This window comes from Hyla sarda, chromosome 1 (genome assembly GCF_029499605.1).
Source record: "Hyla sarda isolate aHylSar1 chromosome 1, aHylSar1.hap1, whole genome shotgun sequence".
Taxonomy (NCBI): Eukaryota; Metazoa; Chordata; class Amphibia; order Anura; family Hylidae; genus Hyla; species Hyla sarda.
The window spans coordinates 154869137-154893580 of record NC_079189.1 but is presented as its reverse complement, the minus strand read 5'-3'; the positions used below and the strand labels follow the sequence as shown (position 1 = coordinate 154893580).

Sequence of the window (24444 nt, the reverse complement as noted above, 5' to 3'; positions counted from 1 at the left end):
TCTCTGAAACAGGTAAGATGATTATGGAGCGTGTTGGTCAGGTACCTTTATTGTTTTACCTAGGTCATAGCAGATGAAAATGATGACGTCTGTACAAACCTTCTTTCTGCATTGTTGAATCCTGAGGCCACCCAATGTACGGACATTACTACACAGATAGCTCCCCACTGCTTAGTGTATGGGGTCATATATGTTACCATGGGGTACAAGACTGCTGGCACACACAGTTTCTTACCAACTCTCCAGATGCCGTCTTTACCCTGTAAGACCTCTTTCTTCTTCCATTGGTCTCTCTCAGCATGCATAGCTGGTTCCTGCAAGAGACTTAACCAGAAAATTCCACATTGCCCATCCACCTGTACACTTTGTACCATAACTGTGGGGGAACAGGAGCACTGCAGTCTTGGCAGCCTCCTTCACCATTCAGTACCCTTGGCTTTTGGGGCTGTTTCCTTCATGTTGGTTTGATCTTCATGATGGCCACCTTCTCTGGTAGCTCTAGGAATTTGAACACCTGAATTACAAACCACAGATTGGTTTGCCCAAGGATTCAAGAAAACCTTCACTCCAATAGTCCCATACTTGTTGGTGGTAATTAAAGTGTACCCGTACTAATTGTGTCTTACCTTCAGATATCTTACACATCTCAATGAATACCTTCTACTGTTCTTCTCTGAACCACCAGCTATTGCAGTAGAACTTCATTCTGCGTGTAGTACCATATATCTTGTCTTATGTATTACATCTTTACATTACTTGGAACAAGCTTACATTTCTAACTCAGCATCAACCTTGGATTCTCTGATATCCTATCATGGCTCTTGAATTTTTAACCTTATAAGTTTAAGACAATCAGCATCTTCGTGGTACACTAAATTATCATTATAAAGTTATCCACTCAAAATTGATGTTATTCAAATAAATGCAATGTAGAATGTATAGGTATATCACATTGTGTATGCAGGGTATGTAAACACACTCAGGGTTAAACAGTAGATATGTATTTTCTTCAATTTAATGTGACTGTTTCAGTAGACTAAGGCTGTTCTGCCAATCTTCCTTTAAGCCCCACCTTTCTCCTCCCACTCCTCTATGTCACTGGTCACGACCCCTTTGAGTCTGGATTTTTGTCCTCCCTCCGGTTTGGTCATTCCTCAATCACAATCGAACGTCTAGGTGTTTGCCTTGATCCCTGTGTTACTTTACAAGGAGACATACAATACACATGTAACAATACCAACATTTACAAATACTCAATGTACAAGACACAGGGCCCACATTCTCACCAAAAATAAAATGTAAAAGAATAATAAATATACAGAGCTCTTCCAAAAAATTATTTCAATAAACCATTAGCTGATTTTAAATGCTTAAGGTAATATTCATTAATTAAATAGTGATCACTTTTGAATTTATTTTTACGTTTTATTTTATTCTCCTTGGCCAAACTTCTTCTCTGTTTACTCCTATAATATAATCAGACCATTAATTGCATTTCCTTATAAATTTTTTTCATCCATCTTGCACACCTGTGAAAACAAACCTTATTAAGAAATGTTATAAAATATCAACAGACAGGTTCAATTCATACCACATGGATCGTCTTCTGTTTTTTACCATTTTAAAAGGATCCATTACAACATAAACACTTACAGAAACAACTTCACCAGAAAACATTCACTGGTCATACTCCATGTATTCCTAATTCATTAATCGACATCATACATACTTCACTAAACTAGGTGTGCTAAGATGGCTGCCGGGGAGTGGAGGTGGGAATAATTGGGTGAGCTAAAATGGCTGCTGGGGGAGGAACTTATACTGTTCCCCTCCCCCTTTCCTGTCAGCAACTCTATCAGTGAGGTCAGGTTACATCTGCAAATCCAATGCCCCCTACTTATCCCTGACTACATCTAGAGCCCACAGCCCCCTACCTGGTGGGACCTATTCATGGGCCTCCAGCTGTTGCAATTTAATTGCAGTTCTTTTCAACTAGGTCTAGTATTAGAAAGGGTAGATTTACTCCCTCTCTTCGTCTGAATTAACTAATTTAACAATAATCCATGGACACATGAAGACATGACATGACACATATGCCACATATACCATCAGTTGCAATGGGACAGGTCCCAGGAATATTGCAGAAAGTCCTGTGTATTCACCTTGTCCTAGGCTCACATCCAGAATCTATTTATAACAGCATACCTGGCGTCCTGCGCCACTCCGTTCTAGACCTGCCGCCTACTTATAACAGACTGTGTATACACCTTGTCCTAGCCATGCCATGCCTACTCATCCCAGACACGCAACTGGCTACTTACGTCAATTTACTTTGCAATTCATTCCCCGATTATGACCCAATCCCTCCCGCCAGGATCTTGCGTACTCACTCACATTTTATATTCACTCGGGCAGTAGATAGTTACTTTATGACAGATTATTTCCTGTCTCTGCTTCGTCACAAACCAGTCAATTTAAGGCATCAAGATAAACCAAAAGGAGAGACAGGGGCACTGTGGCTAGGTACAAGAAGGTGTCCTTACCGTACTTCCGGAGATGATCCACTGCCTTCCTCTGTGCCATCTCTTGTGGTTCAAAATGATGCCCCATCGGCGCGACTGGATTATGATGGAAAACGTAGCGCCCCACGTTGGTCGCCACCTGACATGGATTTTATCAGTGCTCTTGTAACTATTTTACTCCCGGCCAAATCCGTATACAGAATTTATATACCGAAGTATAGCAAAGTAAATCAAACGGAGCCTATGTTAGTTTCAAATGCTTCAAAGTTCTGCGTGCTCTACTGAGCTTTATTTCAAACCGTTCAACCTTATATCACCTCCAGATGTTGCAAAACTACAACTACCAGCATGCCCAGACAGCTATTTGCTGTGTGGGTATGCTGGGATTTGCAGTTTTGCAACAGCTGGAGGGCTACAGTTTGGAGATCACTGTGCAGTGATCTCTAAACTGTGGCCCTCTAGATCTTGCAAAACTACAACTCCTAGCATGCCCACACAGCAGTTTGCTGTCTGGCCATGCTGGGATTTGTAGCTTTGCAACATCTGGAGGGCCACAGTTTGGAGATCACTATGCAGTAGTCTCTAAACTGTAGCCCTCCAGATGTTGCAAAACTGCAAATCCCAGCATGCCCAAACAGCTGTCTCGGCATGCTGGGAGTTGTAGTTGCGTACCTCCAGCTGTTGCATAACTACATCTCCCAGCATGCACTTCGGCGATCAATACATGCTGGGAGTTGTAGTTTTGCTACAGCTGGAGGCACACTGGTTGGAAAATGCTGAGTTATGTAACAGAACCTAACTGAAGTTTTTCCAACCAGTATGCCTCCAGCTGTTGCAAAAGTACAAATCCAAGCATGCACGGTCTGTCAGTACATGCTGGGAGTTGTAGTTTTGAAACAGCTGGAGGTTTGCTCCCCCATGTGAATGTACAGGGTACATTCACACGGGCGGGTTTACAGTAAGTTTCCTACTTGAATTTTGAGCTGCACCAATTTTTCGCCGCAGTGCAAACTCGTAGCGGGAAACTCACTGTAAACCTCCGCCAGTGCGAATTTACCCTAAAAACACTACTCTACACTAACACATGATAAAGGGTAAAACACAACATATACTCCCCCTTACACTGTCCCTCCCAATAAAAATGAAAAAAGTATCGTACGGCAGTGTTTCCAAACCGGAACCTCCAGCTGTTGCAAAACAACAACTCCCAGCATTTCCGGACAGCCACTGACTGTCCAGGCATGCTGGGAGTTTAGCAACAGCTGGAGGCACCCTGTTTGGGAATCACTGGCGTAGAATACCCCTATGCGATCCCTAATTTAGTCCTCAAATTTTGTCCTCTCTCACTTCGGAGCCCTAGCATATTTCAAGGAAATAGTTTAGGGTCACATATGGGGTATCTCCGTACTCGGGAGAAATTGCACTACAAATTTTAGGGGGGCTTCTTCTCCTTTACTCGTTCTGAAAAGGAAAAGTTGGGGGCTACACTTACATGCTGGTGTTGCCCCATACTTTTTATTTTCACAAGCGGTAAAAGGAAAAAAAGACCCCCAAAATGTGTAACTCAATTTCTCCCGAGTACAGAAATACCCCATATGTGGGAATAAAATGCTCTGCGAGGGCACAACAAGGCTCAGGAGTGAGAGCGCACTATGTACATTTGAGGCCTAAATGAGTGATTTTCACAGGGGGTGGCTGATTTTACAGCGGTTCTGACATAAACGCAAAAATGTAATACCCACATGTGACCCCATTTTGGAAACTACACCCCTCATGGAACGTAACAAGGGGGGTACAGTGAGCTTTAACACCCCACAGGTGTTTGAAGAATTTTCATTAAAGTTGGATGGGAAAATGAAAAAAAAAAATTTCACTAAAATGCTGGTGTTATCCTAAATTTTTCATTTTCACGAGGGAAAATAGGAAAAAAGCCCCCCAAAATTTGTGACCCCATATGTGTATGTAAAGTGCTCTGTGGGTGAACTACAATGCTCAGAAGAGAAGGAGCGCCATTGGGCTTTTGAAGAGAAAATTTGTCCGGAACTGAAGGCCACGTGTGACCCCATTTTTGAAACTACACCCCTCATGTAATGTAATAAGGGTACAGTGAGCATTTACCCCCCCCCCCCCCCAACAGGTGTCTGACAGATTTTTGCAACAGTGGTCCGTGAAAAGAAAAAATGCAATTTTTCATTTGCACAGCCCACTGTTCCAAAGATCTGTCAAATGCCAGTGGGGTGTAAATACTCACTGCACCCCTTAGGAAATTCTGTGAGGGGTGTAGTTTCCAAAATGGAGTCACATGTGGGGGGGGGGGTCCACTGTTCTGGCACCACGGGGGGCTTTGTAAACGCACATGGCCCCTGTCTTCTATTCCAAACAAATTCACTCTCCAAAAGCTTAATGGCGCTCCTCCTCTTCTGAGCATTGTAGTTCGCCAGCAGAGCATTTGACGTCCACACATGGGGTATTTCCATACTCAGAAGAAACGGGGTTACAAATTTTGTGGGTCATTTTCTACTATTACCCCTTATAAAAATTTAAAATTTGGGGAAAGACCAGCATCCAACTTTAACAAAAGTTTAACACACCCAACTTTAACAAAAAGTCGTCAAACACCTGTGGGGTGTTAAGGCTCACTGTACCCCTTGTTACATTCCTTGAGGGGTGTAGTTTCCAAAATAGTATGCCATGTAGGGTTTTTTTTTTTTTTTTGCTGTTCTGGCACCATAGGGGCTTCCTAAATATGACATGCCCCCCAAAAACCATTTCAGCAAAATTTGCTTTCCAAAAGCCAAATGTGATTCCTTCTCTTCTGAGTATTGTAGTGCGCTTCAGAGTACTTGATGACCACACATGGGGTATTTCCATACTCAGAAGAGATGGGGTTACATATTTTGGGGGGCATTTTCTCCTATTACCCCTTGTAAACATTTAAAATTTTGGGGAAAACTAGCATTTTAGTGAAAAAAAAAAATTTCACATCCACACGAGTAAACTAATAAGTCTGTAATAACTCTACTCTGGGTTATCTCGCTGCTGTTCCAGTCCTCCTTGGCTGCATTTTAGAGTTTTGCTCTATTCATATTTTGTTATGCTTCCGGCGTGGGCAACGAATGTTGTTATAGGCCCCCATTAACCAAAAGGGTATCTTTCTATCAGGGTGGCAAGTATTGGCATATTTTTTTGTTTTTACTGTAATAGAAAAGCACAGCAAACTGCACTCATCTATACAGTATACAGTAGGTTTACATTTTCCTTTACCATCATAGTCAGTGGCCAACATATGCATAAGTATAGATCTGAACATAATGTTCTCCACACATGCCATCCCATTTTAGATTGATCTGCTGATTTTTCATTTTTTATAGCCACAAAGGCCCTGTGAGAAGTTAATTTAGACCATTCCTTATTTTTTCATAATGCTTTTTGTTATGCAATTTTAACATTGACTACCTTTTTATACCAGATTTTTTATTTAATTTTTTACTAATAAACATTTTTTAATCACTTCTTCTTAAATATGAAGTATAGCCTTGAGGACATTGTATGGTTATTTTTAGTTCTATACGGAGAGAACCTTATATTTTATACTTTTTACTTTTCTCATGCTTACAAAATTAGGTGGGCCATTTTAAAATTAAGGGGAACATTTACTATATGCTGCGTTTTCATGCGCTGCACATGAATAAATCTCCCAAATTTTCAGTTCACAGAATTTACTAAAAGGCACCCCCTGCATTATCCCTCCATGTAAAGGTGTGCCCCCTTCCTGCCCCCTCTCTGCCTCCTTCCCTCCCCCTTAGCGTTAGTGGCGTATATCCTCAAAAGTTGCACATTTTGAGAATAAAAAAAAAAAACATAAAATGGCTCCCATCAAGTTTCTCTGTTTAACCCCTTAAGGACTCAGCCCATTTTGGCCTTAAAGGGGTACTCCGCCCCTAGACATCTTATCCCCTATCCCCGTTATCAAATGTGTGTAGGCTGTGTGTAGTATTACTACAGTACATTAAATGAGTACTGTAGTGAAATACAACTTATCCACTATCCAAAGGATAGGGGATAAATTATAGATTGCGAGGGGTCCGACCGCTGGGATCCCCCTGCGATCTCCTGCACGGTGCCCTGGCACTCGGCAGGAAGGGGGCATGCTGACCCTTGCACAAGCGGCAGCCGATACACCTCCTCCATGTATCCCATAGAGATACATGGAGGAGGAGGCCCAGCATTCGGACCCCCTGTGATCTATAACTTACCTCCTATCCTTTGGATAGGGGATAAGTTGTATTTCATTGGAGCACTCTTTTTAACTTCAATGGAATTAAGCTGCAAAACCACACTCAACCTTCAGACGTGTTTGGTGCAGTTTTATTTAATAAATCAGCTGTTTTTCTAGGGCTGGACAACCCCTTTAAAGCAAGCTAACACCCCCCCCCCTTTTTTTTTTTATACAAGATTAATAGTTGGTGTTTAAAATGTAGTGGGGGCATAATAAATATTTATTTTTGCATCAAATTAGTTTTTTCTTTGAGGATAATCTAAGAAACCATAGTCATCATTGCACAGTAGGGGATATTTATCAATGTAACTATGATCCCTGGTATAATTCCAAACAACCTAGAATGCAGTATTTATCAATGTAACTATGATCCCTGGTATAATTCCAAACAACCTAGAATGCAGTCACATTTGTCCAGCATAGTCAATCATAAAATGTAAGAACTTGCTTTACCTTCTACAATTTCTCTTTGTGGTTGACATTTTACATTAACTTCTCTTGTTTCTTACTATAACAAGTCTCTTTACAATAATTTCTAACAGTGCCAACTGACTGTGCACATATATCTTGTGCATTAAAGGGGTACTTCGCTGGAAAACATTTTCTTTGAAATAAACTGGTGCCAGAAAGTTAAACAGACTTGTAAATTACTTCTATTAAAAAATCACAATTCTTTCAGTACTTATCAGATACTGTATACTACAGAGGAAGTTCTTTTCTTTTTGAATTTCCTTTCTGTCTGACAACATGCTCTCTGCTGACACCTCTGCCCATTTTAGGAATTGTCCAGAGTAGGAGCAAATCCCCATAGCAAACCTCTCTTGCTCTGGACAGTTCCTGACACGGACAGAGGTGTCAACAGAGAGCATCTTGTAAGACAGAAAGGAAATTCAAAAAGAAAAGAACTTACTCAGTAGTAAATAGCAGCTGATAAGTACTGGAAGGATTGGGATTTTTTTTTTTTTTATAGAAGTAGTTTACAAATCTGTTTAAAGGGGTTATCCAGGAAAAACCTTTTTTTATATATTAACTGGCTCCAGAAAGTTAAACAGATTTGTAAATTACTTCTTAAAAAAAATCTTAATCCTGTCAGTACTTATGAGCTGCTGAAGTTGAGTTGTTCTTTTCTATCTAAGTGCTCTCTGATGACACATGTCTCGAGAACCGCCCAGTTTAGAAGCAAATCCCCATAGCAAACCTCTTCCACTCCAGTTTCCAAGACAAGCAGAGATGTCAGCAGGGAGCACTGTTTCCAGACAGAAAACAACAACTCAACTTCAGCAGCTGATAATTATTGAAAGGATTAAGATTTATTTAATAGAAGTAATTTACAAATCTGTTTAACTTTCTGGAGCCAGTTGATTTAAAAGAAAATGTTTTCCATTGGAGTACCCCTTTAACAGAAATGTTTTATCTTTCCTAACAGCCCCTTGGTAGCACAACCGTCTGTTCTAGATGAAGTTTTGGAGGCATTTGAACAGCATTCATGATGACATTCATAGATAGTAACCTACTTTTATCCTGGATTTCCATCAATAAATGAATCTCTGGATTATGTTCATACTAAGTATCATTTCACTGCAAAAGTAAGTAACCATATTTTCATCAACAACCTCTTAGTATATTTGTAAAAGTTTTAAAGTGCAATTGATTTCATATCTATCTATTAAATATCTATTTACAGTATCTATTTATCTCATATCTATCTATCTATGTATCTATTTACCTACCTATCTATGCACTGTTTAGGGGAGCACAAAAGATAGCTGAGTATTGCATTCCCATATAGAATGTGTGGTGTGCAAGCAGACACACTGCTCCATACATAGGGAGAAACGGGGCCCTTTTCTAGAGATTACGAGGGTCTTAGCTGGTGGACCTCTCACTATAGGAGAAAAGGTTTTGTAAGTATCCTACTTAACTTATGCCCCTCTTCCGGGAAAATTTCTGAGGAAGCCCATGCTTCTGTCACGTTTATGATGTCAGATATTTGCTAAAGAGTACCTGTCACCAAACTAAACTTTTAATATATTGTTCCTTATGTTATTATAAGACACTTTGTTATTTACTTGCTATTAAAATTCTTAACCTCTATATGATTTTAATGTGATAGAAAAAACGGCCACTAGGTGGCTCTGTTCTGTTCCCTGTACAAGTCAAACAGTTAGTTTGGTCTCCACTCTGACTTACAGAAGTCCAAACTCATGCGGGGCATGGCGAGGCACAGCTCTTGCAGGCTTCTGTGACGTCGTGCCTGCTGGGGAATGACCACTTTCTCCTGCCGGGAGCTTACACAATGTGAGCAAGGGCTCAGAGCTTTTTAACCACTTAACGACCACGGACGTAAATGTATGTCCTGGTTTGGCGGGACTTCCCGCACCAGGACGCACATTTACGTCCTGTGTATGACCGCGAGCATCGGAACGGTGCTCGCGTCATACCCAGCAGGTTCCGGCTGCTACTAGCAGCCGGGGACCCACCCGTAATGGCAGACATCCGCGATCGCGCGGATGTCCGCATTAACCCCTAAGACGCCGTGATCAATACAGATCACGGCATCTGAGGCAGTGCGGTACTTTGAATGGATGATCGGATCGCTCGCAGCGCTGTCGCGGCGATCAAATCATCCAGCATGGTGGCCGGAGGTCTCCTCACCTGGCTCCGGCCGTCTCCCGGGGTCTTCTGCTCTGGTCTGCGATCGAGCAGACCAGAGCAGAAGATCACCGATAATACTGAGCAGTGCTATGTCCTATACATAGCACTGAACAGTATTAGCAATCAAAGGATTGCTATAGATAGTCCTCTATGGGGACATAAAAAGTGTAAAATAAAAATAGAAATATGTAAAAAAAAAAAAGTGAAAAATTCCCTCCCCCAATAAAAATTGTCAGTTTTTCCCATTTTACCCCCAAAAAGCGTAAAGATTTTTTTTATAAACATATTTGGTATCGCCGCATGCGTAAATGTCCATACTATCAAAATATAATGTTAATTATCCCGTACGGTGAATGGCGTAAACGTAAATTTTTTTTTTTTTAAAGTCCAAAAATGCAACTTTTTTTGTCACATTTTATTAAAAAAAAAATTTATAAAAAATGATCTCAAAGTTTTATATATGCAAATGTGGTATCGATAAAAAGTACAGATGACGGCCCAAAAAATGAGCCCTCATACCGCCCTATATATGGAAAAATGAAAAAGTTATAGGTTGTCAAAATAGGGCGATTTTAGATTACGGATTTTGTATAAAAAGTTTTTGATTTTTTTTAAGTGGTACAAAAATATAAAAGTATCTAGCCATGGGTATCATTTTAATCATATTGACCCACAGAATAATGAACACATGTCATTTACCGTAAAGTGTATAGTGTGAAAACAAAATTCTCCAAAATGTGCAAAATTGTGGTTTTCATTTAAATTTCCTCCCTAAAAATTTTTTCTAGGCTGCCCGTACATTTTACGGTAAAATGAGAGGTTTCATTACAAAGTAAAATTGGTAATGCAAAAAACAAGCCCTTATATGGGTCTGTAGATGGAAATATAAAGGAGTTATGGATTTTAGTAGGCGAGGAGGAAAAAACGCAAAAATAAAATTGGCCTGGTCCTTAAGGTTAAAATGGGCTTGGTCCTTAAGGGGTTAAAGGGCAGGAGGGTGTTAGAAGTAGTTAGGGAATAAGATCTTTGTTAGTTTAGAAAATATTGTTTGATGACAGGTACTCTTAAAGTATATACTCTGTTCACACTACTCTTCATTATGTAGATTTGACAGGAAGAATAAGTGCAGCATGCTGTCTTATTCCTCTCATGAAAAATACAGTCACCATTACAAGTTGATTTATAATTTAAGTATGTTGGGCACAGTTGTTTTAAGAGTATGAACTAGGGATCGACCGATTATCAGTTTGGCTGATATCGGCCGATATTCACGATTTTGGACGTTATCGGTATCGGCAATTTCCTTGCCGATAATGCCCCACCCCCACCGCACCTCCCCCCACCGCGCTGCACTCCCCACCGCACCACCCTGGCTACAGCCCGCCGCCGCCACTGCCCCATTGCCTCCCCCATTCCCGGTTTTATAATTACCCCTTCCCGGGGTCCGCGCTACTTCTGCTCCTGCGGCGTCCTGTGTTACGCAGTGCACTGCGCAATGACGAGTGACGTCCTCAACGCAACGTCACCGTCAGTGCGCACAGTGACAGCTCAGGAGGACGCCGCCGGAGCCAGAAGTAGCACGGACCCCGTGCCCCGGGAACAGGTAATTATAAAACCGGGAATGGGGGAGGCAATGGGGCAGCGGCGGAGGTCTCTGGCCGGGGCGGTGTGGTGGGGGGAGCGGCGCAGTGCTGTGGGGGGTGCGGTGTGGTGGGGGGGGGGGGGGGGCGGTCACGGTGGCAGTGATAGGACTCAGGAGGACCCCAGGACAGGCGGAGTGAGAGAAGCAGGTGTGGCGGCGGCGGTCTCTGGCACCACAAAATGGGGGGGATAAATAGCCGATAACTTATACCGGAATATCGGTATAAGTTATCGGCTATCGGCCCTAACCTCCACAGAGTATCTGTATCGTCCCTAAAAAATCGATATCGGTTGATCCCTAGTATGAACACTTTCCATATAAACTTTACAGTAGTTTCAAAGATGAACTTTGCATTCCTTATTTCAAAATCAAAATCTACTTCCTCTAAGGGTTAATTTTATGATATGAGCCTATAGAAAGATATGATGAAGCCTATAGAAATGAAGCAGAAAACTATAAGAGTTTGATGTCCAAATACATTTAAATAGATTAGTTTATCTTTCTTTGCTTTTCTCTTTCAGCTTTGCCTGTAATCAAGTTTTTGCGGAAAGTCAAAAGTGGAAAGCAATAAAGAAGGACCTGGATACACTTGAACAAGCAAGTAAAGGTTCCATTTGGGTTTGTATATTTGTTGTTAAGGTGTGACTGTCGTTAACAAAAACTTTGGATGTAATGTACAGGGTGGGCCATTTATATGGATACACCTTAAAGGGGTACTCCGCCCCTGGCATCTTATCCCCTATCCAAAGGATAGGGGATAAGATGTTAGATCACCGCATTCCCGCTGCTGGGGACCCCGGGGATCGCCACTGCGGCACCCTGCCATCATTACTGCACAGAGCGAGTTCGCTCTGTGCGTAATGACTGGCGATACAGGGGCTGGAGCAGCGTGACGTCATGGCTCCGCCCCTCATAACCTCACGGCCCGTCCCCTTAATGCAAGTCTATGGCAGGGGGCGTGACGACCACCACGCCCCCTCCCATAGACTTGTATTGACGGGGGCGGGCCGTGACGTCACGAGGAGCAGAGCCGTAACGTAACGATGCTCCGGCCCCTGTATTGCCCGTCATTACGTGCAGAGCGATCTCGCTCTGCGCAGTAATGACAGCGGGGTGCTGCAGCAGCGATCCCCGGGGTCCCCAACAGCGGGACCCTGGCGATCTGACATCTTATCCCCTATCCTTTGGATAGGGGATAAGATGTCTAGGGGTGGAGTACCCCTTGAATAAAATTGGAATGGTTGGTGATATTAACTTCCTGTTTGTGGCACATTGGTATATGTGAGGGGGGAAACTTTTCAAGATGGGTGGTGACCATGGCGGCCATTTTGAAGAAGAGGGTCATGTGACACAGCCAACTTATTGGGAGTTTTTCACAAGAAAAACAATGGTGAGCTTGGTTGTAATGTAACTTTATTCTTTCATGAATTATTTACAAGTTTCTGACCACTTATAAAATGTGTTCAATGTGCTGCCCATTGTGTTGGATTGTCAATGCAACCCTCTTCTCCCACTCTTCACACACTGATAGCAACACCACAGGAGAAAATGCTAGCACAGGCTTCCAGTATCCGTAGTTTCAGGTGGTGCAGAATGGGCAAAACAAAAATTGGAACAGGACCCTCAGTTTACGCAGATTTTGTTCAGTGATGAGGCAAACTTTTATGTGAATGGTGAAGTAAACAAACAAAACCACCACTATTGGTCTGACACTATCCCACATTGGATAGATCCCTCCAAGAGTGTTGGAACACAAAAAATGATGGTATGGTGTGGTATAGGGGGTACAAAGATAGTGGGGCCATTCTTCATCAATGGAAACCTCAAGGCCACTGGATATCCGAAATTGCTACATGATGATGTGTTTCCCTCTTTATGCACTGAAGCTGGCACGTTCCCTGAGTTTTTCCAGCAAGATGGTGCACCACCACAGTATGGGTGTCAGGTCCGAGCATTCCTAGATGAACAGTTTCCTGGAAAGTGGATTGGTCGTAGTGGGCCAGTGGAATGGCCCCCAAGGTCTCCCAATCTGACCCCTTTAGACTTTTATCTTTGGGGTCATCTGAAGGCAATTGTCTATGCTGTGAAGATACGTGATGTGCAGCACCTTAAACTACAGATACTGGAAGCCTGTGCTAGCATTTCTCCTGCGGTGTTGCTATCAGTGTGTGAAGAGTGGGAGAAGAGGGTTACATTGACAATACAACACAATGGGCAGCACATTGAACACATTTTATAAGTGGTCAGAAACTTGTAAATAACTCATGAAAGAATAAAGTTACATTACAACCAAGCTCACCATTGTTTTTCTTGTGAAAAACTCCCTATAAGTTTCATGTGTCACATGACCCTCTTCCTATTGAAAAAACAAAAGTTGGATTCAAAATGGCCGACTTCAAAATGGCCGCCATGGTCACCACCCATCTTGAAAAGTTTCCCCCCTTACATATACTAATGTGCCACAAACAGGAAGTTAATATCACCAACAATTCCCATTTTATTAAGGTGTATCCATATAAATGGCCCACCCTGTAGATAATACCATTATATGTATATTTGTAATATACATTGATTCAAACATTTGTATATTTTTGTGTGAAGAAATGCTGTCCCTGCAGCTATTGCTTGTGTGTTTCTGTGAGGACTAAACACAAGAAGTGTTGGTGGGGCAAGCAGGGCTCTGTGCAGACTCCTGGCTTGTCAATCATCCTGATGTGTGAGCTGGGAGCCTGTCACAGAGCCTCACTGCACAGAGCCCTGCTTGTCCTTTATTTTTACATACATCATTAAATGGGCACTGTCAGATACAAAAACTTTTTATATGTTGTACATCTTGGCAAAACATTAACTTTTCTAATATTCTTCATCAGAAAATGTTATTTCCTTTTTATAGAAATCATGATTTATAAAATCATGGCTTTGTCCAAGCTGACGCACAGGCATGGACAAAGTCCAGTAAGTGAGGGTGGACTAGCAGTCCTCTGTGCTCTCTCCTGTCTGATAGCACAGGAGAGAGCACTATCAGACAGGAGAGAGCACAGAGGAGTGCTATCAGAGAGGAGAGGGCACAGAAGAGTCCAATCAGACGGGAGAGAGAGCACAGAGGAGTCCGATCAGACAGGAGAGAGAGCACAGAGGAGTCCGATCAGACAGGAGAGAGCACAGAGGAATGCTATCACATAGGAGAGAGCACAGAGGAGTCCTATCGGGGAGGAGAGAGCACAGAGGAGTGCTAGCCCACCCTCACTTACTGGACTTTGTCCATGCCTGTACTTCAGCTTGGACAAAGCAATGATTTTATAAGCCATGATTTCTATAAAAAGGAAATAACATTTTCATATGAAGTATATTAGAAAGGTTAAAGGGGTACTCCGTCCCTAGATATCTTATCCCCTATCCTGCCGCTGGGACCCCCGCGATTTCTGTTGCGGTACCGCAGTCATCCGTTGCACGGAGCAAACTACACTCTGTGCCTGATGACTAAACGAATGCCGGGTGCGGCGGGACCCCAGCAATCAGACATCTTTGGATAGGGGATAAGATGTCTGTGAGCGGAGTACCCCTTTAACCACTTAAGGACTCATGGCTTATCTGTAAGCGGGGCCACGTGTTAGATGCCGGGACTCGTGGCTAATGGCACGCGGCACTGATCGCGGTGCGGCAAGCTATTAACAGTTTTGATGCGGCGTTCAAAGTTTATTGCCACATCTAAAGTGAAAGTAAAGTACCCCCATCTTGCTCAATCGGCTGTTCGTGACCGCCGCAGCGAAATTGCGGCATCCTGAACAGCTGGAAGACTGTGGGGACTATAACATTGCAAAAAAAAAAAAAAAAGTGAAAAAAAGAAGTCAATAAAGATAATTTAACACCTTCCCTAATAAAAGTTTGAATCACCCCCCTTAAAATCACCCCCCATAAAAAAATTTAAAAAACTGTGTAAATAAAAATAAACATGTGGTATCGCTTCGTGCGGAAATGTCCGAATTATAAAAATATATAATTAATTAAACTGCACGGTCAATGGCGTATGCGCAAAAATATTACAAAGTCAAAAATAGCTTATTTAACTTCACTTTTTATATCATGGAAAAATGAATAAAAAGCAATCAAAAAGCCCAATCAATACAAAAATGGTACCGCTAAATACTTCAGATCACGACGCAAAAAATGAGCCCTCATACCACCCCATACGTGGAAAAATAAAAAAGTTATATGAGTCAGAAGATGACAGTTTTAACCCATTAAATGGGTACTCCCATTTAAAAAAAAAAATAATTATTATTAAAAAGATTATGTAAAAAAAAAAAAAAATTCTAATATGTTTTATTAAAAAAAAAAATCATGTTTTGTGTGTTTTTTTTTATGTTTGTAATCCTTGCCACTAGGTGTCACCCTATATGGCTCAGGATTACTTTTCCTCCCCTCACGTTCAGCACGTTTGGACCAACGCTGGCTGGGCAGCGTGGCCCAGCGTGGTCCGAAACGCGCGTTCACATGAATGAGGAGAAGGAGATGCAAGGCGGGCAGAGATATTTAAATTTTGTGCGCTGTGCTCGTGCTCTGCCTGTTTCCTATACAGGCAGAGAGTGAGTACAGCGCTCGTTCGCGCGCGGCACGTGAAATTTAAATATCCCCGCCCCCCTGCATCTCCCTCTCATTCATTGCAGCGTGTGAGCTGCAGGAAAGAGAGAGAAGATGGGCGGAAGCGATCCCCGGCCAGGCTTCAGATGATGTTGTGCCTGCCGGGACCGCCCACTTCCTGTCCTCCCCAGAGAGCTCAACTCTGAGCTCCTCCAGCTGTTCTAGATAATGTAATTTCGTGGGGATTTGGGCAGAAATAAAGACAGGGATAGATATAGTTAGTGTCAGGCACAGATGGGGAGGGGGAATAGGGAAATTTAGTTTAGTGATAGCTACTCTTTAAGGACGCAGGGTGTACCCATACACCCCCGTTTCCCAGTCCTGGACGACCTGCATTCTTCCGGCCACTGATGCTCACCGGGCGGGGATCAGACCGGGATGTCTGCTGATACCGTTCAGCAGGCATCTCGGCATATCGCCCAGGGGGGTCCTGAGGTCCCCCCATATCGGCGAAAGCCGCAAATCGCCAATCAATTCAGATTGATTTGCGGTGATTCTGGGCTGATCGGGTCTCTGATGACCCGATAGCCCAGAAAATAGGGATTATCTTTGATGTCAGAGACTTTCCCGATCATCCTGAAGGATAGGAGCGAGGTGGCAGTGCCACCTCTTCCTATCCGCTGCCATTGGTCGGTTAGGACTAACCGACCAATGGCCGGTGGGGGGGGGGGGGGGGGGGGGGGGTGTTATAGTTGAAATCCCCACTCTGTCCGTCTCTGGATGTCAGGCATAGCAGGGGGGGAAGATGGCGGCGGGTACCGGAGTTACGAGGATTGGAGTCCATGACATGATCACTCACAAAATCGGAATCAACTCTGGTCAAGTCAGCCATACTCAGGGGAGCAGAGCAGAGATTTGGTAAGCTTCCACGACCAGGCAAACTTCTGCTGGAAGGGAAGTTGGAGGGAACAGAAGACCCGGGCGTGATCCAACCAGAGTATGTTACCAATTAAGGAGGATGAAAGCCAGGACAGGGCACTGTGCTGGAGGAAAATGTAATCCAAACAACTATAGGACCCGTGCAGGGAGGAGAAAAAGCTGTAATCCCGATCAGAGGGATGAAAAAGACACCATGAATCGCTCAACTGCAACAAGGCAAGGGAGCGCTTCACGTTTTTGATCACTGCATAAGAGAGGCTAGAGCAACCCGTGGAATTGTCCAGGGTTGGGTCTAGGGTTAAATTCAAGTCCCTGCATAGGAACACAGTCACATAATCACATAACAGAAAGAAGACTTAGTGGGCTACGGATTTGTGTAGGGCAATAGCTACCCCTTTTGACCTGGAATCCGGATTATTAGCACAGAACCAGATGGGATAGTGCCTATTCCTAATTGTCGGGGCATGAACCTCCTTGAAATGGGTCTCCAAGAAACAGGCAATGTGTACCTTACATTTATGGAGTTGCGACAGAATTTGCGCCCCGGGGTGTTAAGACCCTTAGCATTGAATGAAGAAAAGTTGAGCTCTGCCATGAACCAGGGATGATCACATTACACTACAGATGGTTGGGTCTGCCACTAACAAGAACAGAGACTGAAATTGAAGAAATTGAGTGAGTAATAACCCCCCCCTAAAAGGGAATAGAGAGAGGGAAAAAAGAAGTACAGGAAAAGAAATGAAAAGGGAGAATGAGTGAGGGGAGAACAAAAGCGAGTGGCCGGAAAGAAAGAACGGGAGGGGGGGAGGGGCAGCAGAGGAAGGAATTGAGAGAAGGGCAGCAGAAGCCAAGAAAGGGGGGGGGGGGGAAATCCTAGTAACAACAACCTTAGTCTAAAAAGAAAAAAAAATAACACATCACGACTACGGCCCCCACAATATACATTCCCAGCATCCCCCTCCAGCATACATCACCTAAAGATAAAGGTACCGAAGTGAAGGTCACCTTGCGTGAAGGAAAACAGAAAACAGAGATAAGCATGAACAAACCAACAGAGTGTCACAATCAGGGAGCCGACGAGGAGGGGCCCACTTGCATAGAAGGACCCGCTCTAGGTGGAGGCTGGATTGATACCCAGCAGGTAATCAACCTCTGGCGTCCTTTATATAGAATCCGGCGGCGAGCACAGCCACTTTATGAATGTCCTCCTTGATGGCCTAAAAGTGCACACGGCAAATCACATCTCTGGGACTTTGGTCATCAGGATGAGGGTGTTGAAGAGCTCTGTCTACCCTGTCTAGCTCAATATGGGCATCTGGTGCGTGGTCCAAGAGATCATTAAAGATTGCCAGTGCAGCTGTATACAAGTCCTCAGGACCCACCATTTCAGGTAGTCCACACAGGCATATGTTGTTGCATCAGTTTCTGTTCTCCATATCATCAAGATGTTGCTTTCTGAGTGGGTTTTCACCACTGCCTGTAAAGCTTGAATGGAGGAAGTGGAGGATTCTTGTGCAGACTCAACAACAGCGACCCTGGCTGTGACCGCAGATAGGTCCGTACGGAGTTAAGAGAATACTTGTTTACATTCCGCCACCTTGCTTTGCTAGTGAAGAAAAATCATCCTTGGTAGGTAAAGATGCAATCAGTGAACGGAGATCTGCCAGGGTGACATGTTGGTCCCCAACATGTGACACAAGGGGAACCTGGGAAAGGACCAGCGGGGAGACCGGGAAGCAAGCAGGGCAAGGAGGTGTGCCCTACAGGCTAGGCGGGGGGCCCACGAAAGAGGCATAAGTAGCCCCAGTGTGTAGTTCCAGAGCTGACGGTGGGGGGGTGGGGGTTGGAGGTAGTCAGCATAGCCCCTTGAGGGGAGGGGGCCACCGGCCCTTTAGGCGAGGAGGACCACGATGAGCCCGAATGCCAGCAGGGGGAGGCAGGTGCAAGAGACAGTTGGGGCCTGGGGCCCGACATAGGCACAGGGCCAAAAGCTGCAGCAGATGGGGAGTCATGCATCACAGAGAGAGGGAGCCAATCCACATCAGCGAACTGCAGGGGTTGCTGGGAGAGGTATGGAGAGGAAGCTACAGGACAGGGGTCCACTATGGAAGAAGGCAGCTGGGGGGTCTCTGAGGAGGGCAGGCACAGGTGCCCGCAGACTGGTAGCTGTGAAGGAGGAGGGACAAGGCTTTGTAAGCAGGAGGCTCATGGTGTGCAGCCAGGGAGACTGGGGCAGCTGCTGAAGAGTCTCCTACCTGGGTTTGAGGTCCCGACAGCTGCCCGATAGTCAGGGGTGGAGAGCAGGAGGCAGGCAACGGAGGGACCAGCGGCTGTTTCACCACCGCAGGCAGCACTGCAGGCGAGTCCAGGTGAGTAAGGGCAGACAGCGGAGCTGGAGGAGAGCACGGGCTGGACCCTGGCTGCTTATTATCTGTGGGCACTGGAGTGGAGTCGGCTGCCATTGCACCCGGCGGCACAGAGGAGCTGCGGCGGGGCTGAGACCCCGGTGAAGTAAGCACCCAGATCCCGGTGAGGTGAGGAAGGCCTGCTCAGGGCTTTATATTTATGTTTTTTCTGTGTTCTCCCCATAAATTTCGCCAGTTTCAGGCCACTGTAAGAGGTGAGGGACTGGAGCAACTACAACAGGCGTCCTCATGCATCCATGGCTATCCACGCCCCATTTGTAGGATTTCTTCTTATGCAGTATATCCTGGTTCTTGTCTGGTAGATGCCCTCTTTAAGATCACTACACAAGAAAAGTTGACAACTCAGTACTTGGTGTCCCACCAGAAATTAGAGCCAGTCATATAGACAAGATTACCAGAGTTTGTAATCCAGTAGATTAAATCCGATATTGTGAAGTTAAGGGTTTTTTAGGAGGTTTCCAGTATAAAATAAGGTGCAAATGTTACAGAATAACATGGGGGACAGATCTACTCACCTTTTTAATCTCCCACAGATCTAGCAGATCCAGTACAAATTCTCTTGCGGTCCCACAATGGTCTTTATGTACAGTCTGCCAATAATGGTGTGTGTCAAATTGTTGGCATTACTGCTTAGTGATGAGCCATGATGCCAGTAAGTACAGCATGTGACAGCTGAAACTAGTAACTGGCAACAACATTTATGTACTGGTACGCCACATTATCTCTGGCATATTGTAAACTGCAATTGCTTTGGGACCAGCAGAACATCTATAGCGGATCAATAGGGGATATAAGGTATGAGTAGGAACAGTTTCCTAAAAGCAAAATTCTTTATTCTAAAAAATTCCTTTACTATAATATAAAATATATTGGTACAACAGAGTGTAATACCAATGCAATGTTTTACTGGATTTCTCTTTATAGGTGTAGTGCATCGGCCTTATCCACCAATTCAGGTGCAGTACTTACGCTAGTGCAAAAACTGACTCCTTCCCTTTCACTAGTGCTCGCAGATAATAATAAATATCTATAATAGAGAATAACATAGTGGCACTTCCCATCATGTAGATAAAATGTTGGGAGTTTGTTGTTCACATGGCCCCTCTTGAGGAACTGCAGGTAGTCGCATGAAAGAGTCTGTCATTTAATGTGCTCTATTTAGCCATGTAAACAACAATTAAAGGGGTATTCCAGGATTTTTTTTTTTTGACTATGCTACAGGGGCTTTAAAGTTAGTGTAGTTCATAATATAGTGTCTATACCTGTGTGTGATGGTTTTCTCACAATTCTTATGTGATTTTCACCCCATTATTTATTTTAACAGCATACAAAATGACTGTTGTCTCAGATTTTTTCGAGCTTACAATGCGGCCGAGACCTGACTCATTAGTCAGCTGATGACAGGGAGCCTGTCTGCTTCAATGGGTCGAGGGATCACTTGGTGGGAGAGAGATCAATCTGCAACTAATGCAACAGCTGTAGGCACCCTGATTGAAAACCAAAGGTCTTTTGAATGGAGGCCGCTCATTTATGTTTCAATGGGTGGGGTGGCTGATGTGTGGGAGGGAGGAAAATGGAATTATGGGACTTGTAGTCAAAAAGAGAAAAATCAAACAGGAAATACCAGTTCACAAAAAGCTAGCCACAGTATTACAGTAATCTCACAACATAGCCATTTAGCCCCAAGACAAGCGCAGATCATTCCTAAGCATGTCCATTACTGTCTGCCAGGTACATACTAAAATCACCTTATGGTGGATAACCCCTTTAGTGACAGAATTTTATCTACCTGATGGTGAGTGCCAAAATATTATTCTCTATTCTGGATATTTCTATTGACAAGATGAATCCCAGTCATTAACTTGGTTGTCATTATTAGAACTCAGGAATGGCATAGTTGGAAAGATAAATTAAACACCCTGCATCAAAAACTATCTTACATGATTAACAATGTGTTTTAGGGTATGTTAACACTGTTATTTTAGTTCTTTTAGGCTTTTAGTTGAGTTGGTGGGGATGGTTAAAGGGGTACTTCGGTGGAACACTTTTTTTTTTAAATCAACTGGTGCCAGAAAGTTAAACAGATTTTTAAATTACTTCTATTAAAAATCGTAATCCTTCCAGTACTTATTAGCTGCTGAATAGTACAGAGGAAATTATTTTCTTTTTGGAACACAGTGCTCCCTGTTGATATCATGACCACAGTGCTCTCTGCTGACATCTCTGACCATATTAGGAACTGTCCAGAGCACCATGTTTTCTATGGGGGTTTTCTCCTACTCTGGACAGTTCTTAAAATGGACAGAGGTGTCAGCAGAGAGCACTGTGGTCATGATGTCAGCAGAGAGCTCTGTGTTCCAAAAAGAAAATTATTTCCTCTGTAGTATTCAGCAGCTAATAAGTACTGAAAGGATTAAGATTTTTTAATAGAAGTAATTTACAAATCTGTTTAACTTTCTGGCACCAGTTGATTAAAAAAATAAGTTTTCCACTGGAGTACCCCTTTAAGAGTAGATGGTTTTATTTTTTAGCACCCAAATAAGTGCACTTATGTAAAAATAACTTGCCAAATTAAAAAGTGTTTGTTTGTCTGAATGATTTCGACGAAAGCTAAAAATGCCTAAAGCAAACAAACACCCAAATGCCATATTTTCAATCTGCTCTGTCTTAGAATAACACAGTTTTTCATTATCTTACCCAGTATTTACAATGATTTATTCATAACATTAGCATATCTTGTGCACTGTATAGGTTGTATTTTGTGAAATATTAGAAATGTGTTTAAAAATTGTAACACTAATAAAAATATATTTTTATTAATTTTTTAGGATATTAGACGAAGTAAATATTGGGCAAGGAACTATGTAAGTAATTCTGGTTTACAAACGTTGCATGCTTTTTTCTTTTTTGAAACGTTATTTAGCATAATAAACCTGTGTTCTTTCTTGAAGCATGCAACCAGAAAACTGGTGGCATCGGTCACCACAAAGGGTCAGTTTGTCCAATTTTTGTTTAGACATTCAGATTTTTAATTGCAATTATTGAAGGCACTAATTGAAGGCCACTGCTGCCTAAGCATTGGTGGGGATTTAAAGGGGAATAGAAAAACAGCTAATTACCAAAACCGTGTCACATTAGTCTTAAGGTTGTGTGTGGTGTTACAACTTTGCTTAATTTACTTCAATGAAATGGAGCTGCACTACCATTCACAACCTGAGTACACGCGTGATGCTGTTGTATTTTTTTTCCCCTTTTTTTTAAAAGAAATTGGATCTGTTTTTCTATTCCTAGATAACCCCTGTAAGCAGTCAGACCTCTAATGATCCGATATTGATAACATATCCTATTCACATACCATCAACAGTTATAGTGGGAAGCGCCATTTCAAGTTTAAAGGGGTACTCCGGCGCTAAACATCTTATCCCCTATCAAAAGGATAGGGGATAAGATGTTAGATCGCGGGGATCCCGCTGCTGGGGACCCCCGCGTTCTCTCCCGCAGCCCCACCCCCCCCCCCCCCCTGTTTTTCAGCTGCACAGAGCGAGGATCGTTCTGTGGCTGATGACGGGCGGTGCAGCGGACGGAGTATTGTGACATCGTGGCTCCGCCCCCTTGTGACGTCACACCCCACCCCCTCAATGCAAGTCTATGGGAGAGGGCATGATGGCCACCACGCCACCTCCCATAGACTTTCATTGAGGGGGCGGAGCCGTTACTTCATGATACTGTCCCCTGCACGGCCCATCATTAGCCACAGAGCGACCCTCGCTTTGTGCAGCTGAAAAACAGGGGGTGCTGCAGGAGAGACCCCATCCTTTTGATAGGGGATAAGATGTTTAGTGCCGGAGTACCCCTTTAACTTTGTTCATTTTATATATATATATATATATATATATATATATATATATATATAAAGCAAATCAAGCAGATAGTGGGACAGATAGGTTAGAGGAGGGTCAGGACATAATATGGGTGGAGAGGAGACCTGTGGGGGGAGGTAAATAGCAGTGGACAGGGAGAGCCATGTGTTACAAACCAGCGGTGAAAATTAATGTAGCCCAAATATATGTAGCCCCAATAACTCAAACAATCCAATTAGCCCCAATAACTCACAAAAAACATTCACCCTAATAATTAAAAAAAAAATACAATTAGCCCCAATAATTTTAAAAAATACCATTAGCCCCAATAACTCACAAAAAAAAAACATTCGCCCTAATAAATAAATAAAAAATACAATTAGCCCCAATAATTTAAAAAAATACCATTAGCCCCAATAACTCAAAAAATCCCATTAGTGAGACTGAATGTGTAAAACTTAATGGAAATGTAAAGTGTATGTTCACAAATGACATGGCTAGACTCCTCACATGACTGGGGTGTCAGTCTGCAGGTTTTTGCACTGTTCCGCAAGGATAGGGTAAACAGGAAATGTGGTGGAGTATGTCGGTATGTTAGAAGCGGTATGAAATTCAGTGTGAACAATGCCATAGTGTGTCATGATTCTGAGGATGTGGAATCCCTGTGGGTAGAATTACAAAAAGGAGGCAAAGACTGAAAAGATTTTTGGTGTAATCTATATACCCCCTCCCCCCACCACCACCACCAGTGAGAAGATAGGTCAGCTGCATACACAAATAGAGAGTGCTGCTCGGGCGGGTAGAGTGGTAATAATGGGAGATTTTAACAATTCAGATATAGATTGGGGTCGGGGTTTGGCTAAAACTACAAAGGGGAGACAGTTCCTAAATTTATTGCAGGATAATTTTATGGGCCAGTTTGTGGAGTACCCAACGAGAAGTGATGCACTGTTGGATCTGGTCATTTCCAACAATGCAGAGCTGGTTGGGAATTTAACTGTGTGTTAAAACCTTGGTAATAGCGACCACAATATAGTTACTTTTGACTTAAAGTGTAGATAACAAAGACAGGTTGGGAGGGCAAGAACATATAATTTTTAAAAGGCATATTTCTCTGGGCTAAGAGCTGCACTTCAGGACATAGACTGGGGGGAGGTGTTCTCAAATACTGATACAGACGGTAAATTGGAAATTTTCAAATCAACACTGAATAAATATACAGCTAAATTTATTTCTAAGGGGAACAAGTATAAGCGATTAAAACTAAATCTTGCGGGGGCGTGGCCTGGCGGTTGAGATGAGCGGTCGCACACTGTAGGTACTCCCGCTTAGAGCCTATATTTTACCTATCCTGCACTGAATCCTGGAGTCTCTGACCCCACTGACCCGACTCAGGACTAGAACGATGGCTCCTAAACTGGATCCTGCAAAACAGAAATACAGATCTGCGGTGGAGAAGCTGCGAGATTATGCCCGCGCAGTGAAGCAAGATGGCGCTGGACGGGCTGGGCCGCATGGTCGGGCGGAAGATGCGGAGGAG

At 43.3% G+C, this 24444-nt stretch overlaps 1 protein-coding gene across 9 annotated transcripts in view; it reads left to right on the top strand.

Annotated features, from left to right (window-relative positions):
* Positions 1 to 24444, top strand: part of IL15 (interleukin 15) — a 137911-nt gene that overhangs the window by 84507 nt on the left and 28960 nt on the right. For 6 of the 9 annotated variants that reach the window (XM_056562912.1, XM_056562905.1, XM_056562904.1 and 3 more), the window contains exons 2-4: positions 8228 to 8387; positions 11620 to 11716; positions 21873 to 21908. In XM_056562912.1, the coding sequence (XP_056418887.1) occupies positions 8341 to 8387; positions 11620 to 11716; positions 21873 to 21908 (180 nt within the window). In that variant the 5' untranslated portion in view covers positions 8228 to 8340. The remainder of the gene's footprint in view (positions 1 to 8227; positions 8388 to 11619; positions 11717 to 21872; positions 21909 to 24444) is intronic. The other 3 variants (XM_056562909.1, XM_056562911.1, XM_056562910.1) reach the window with 3 other exon arrangements.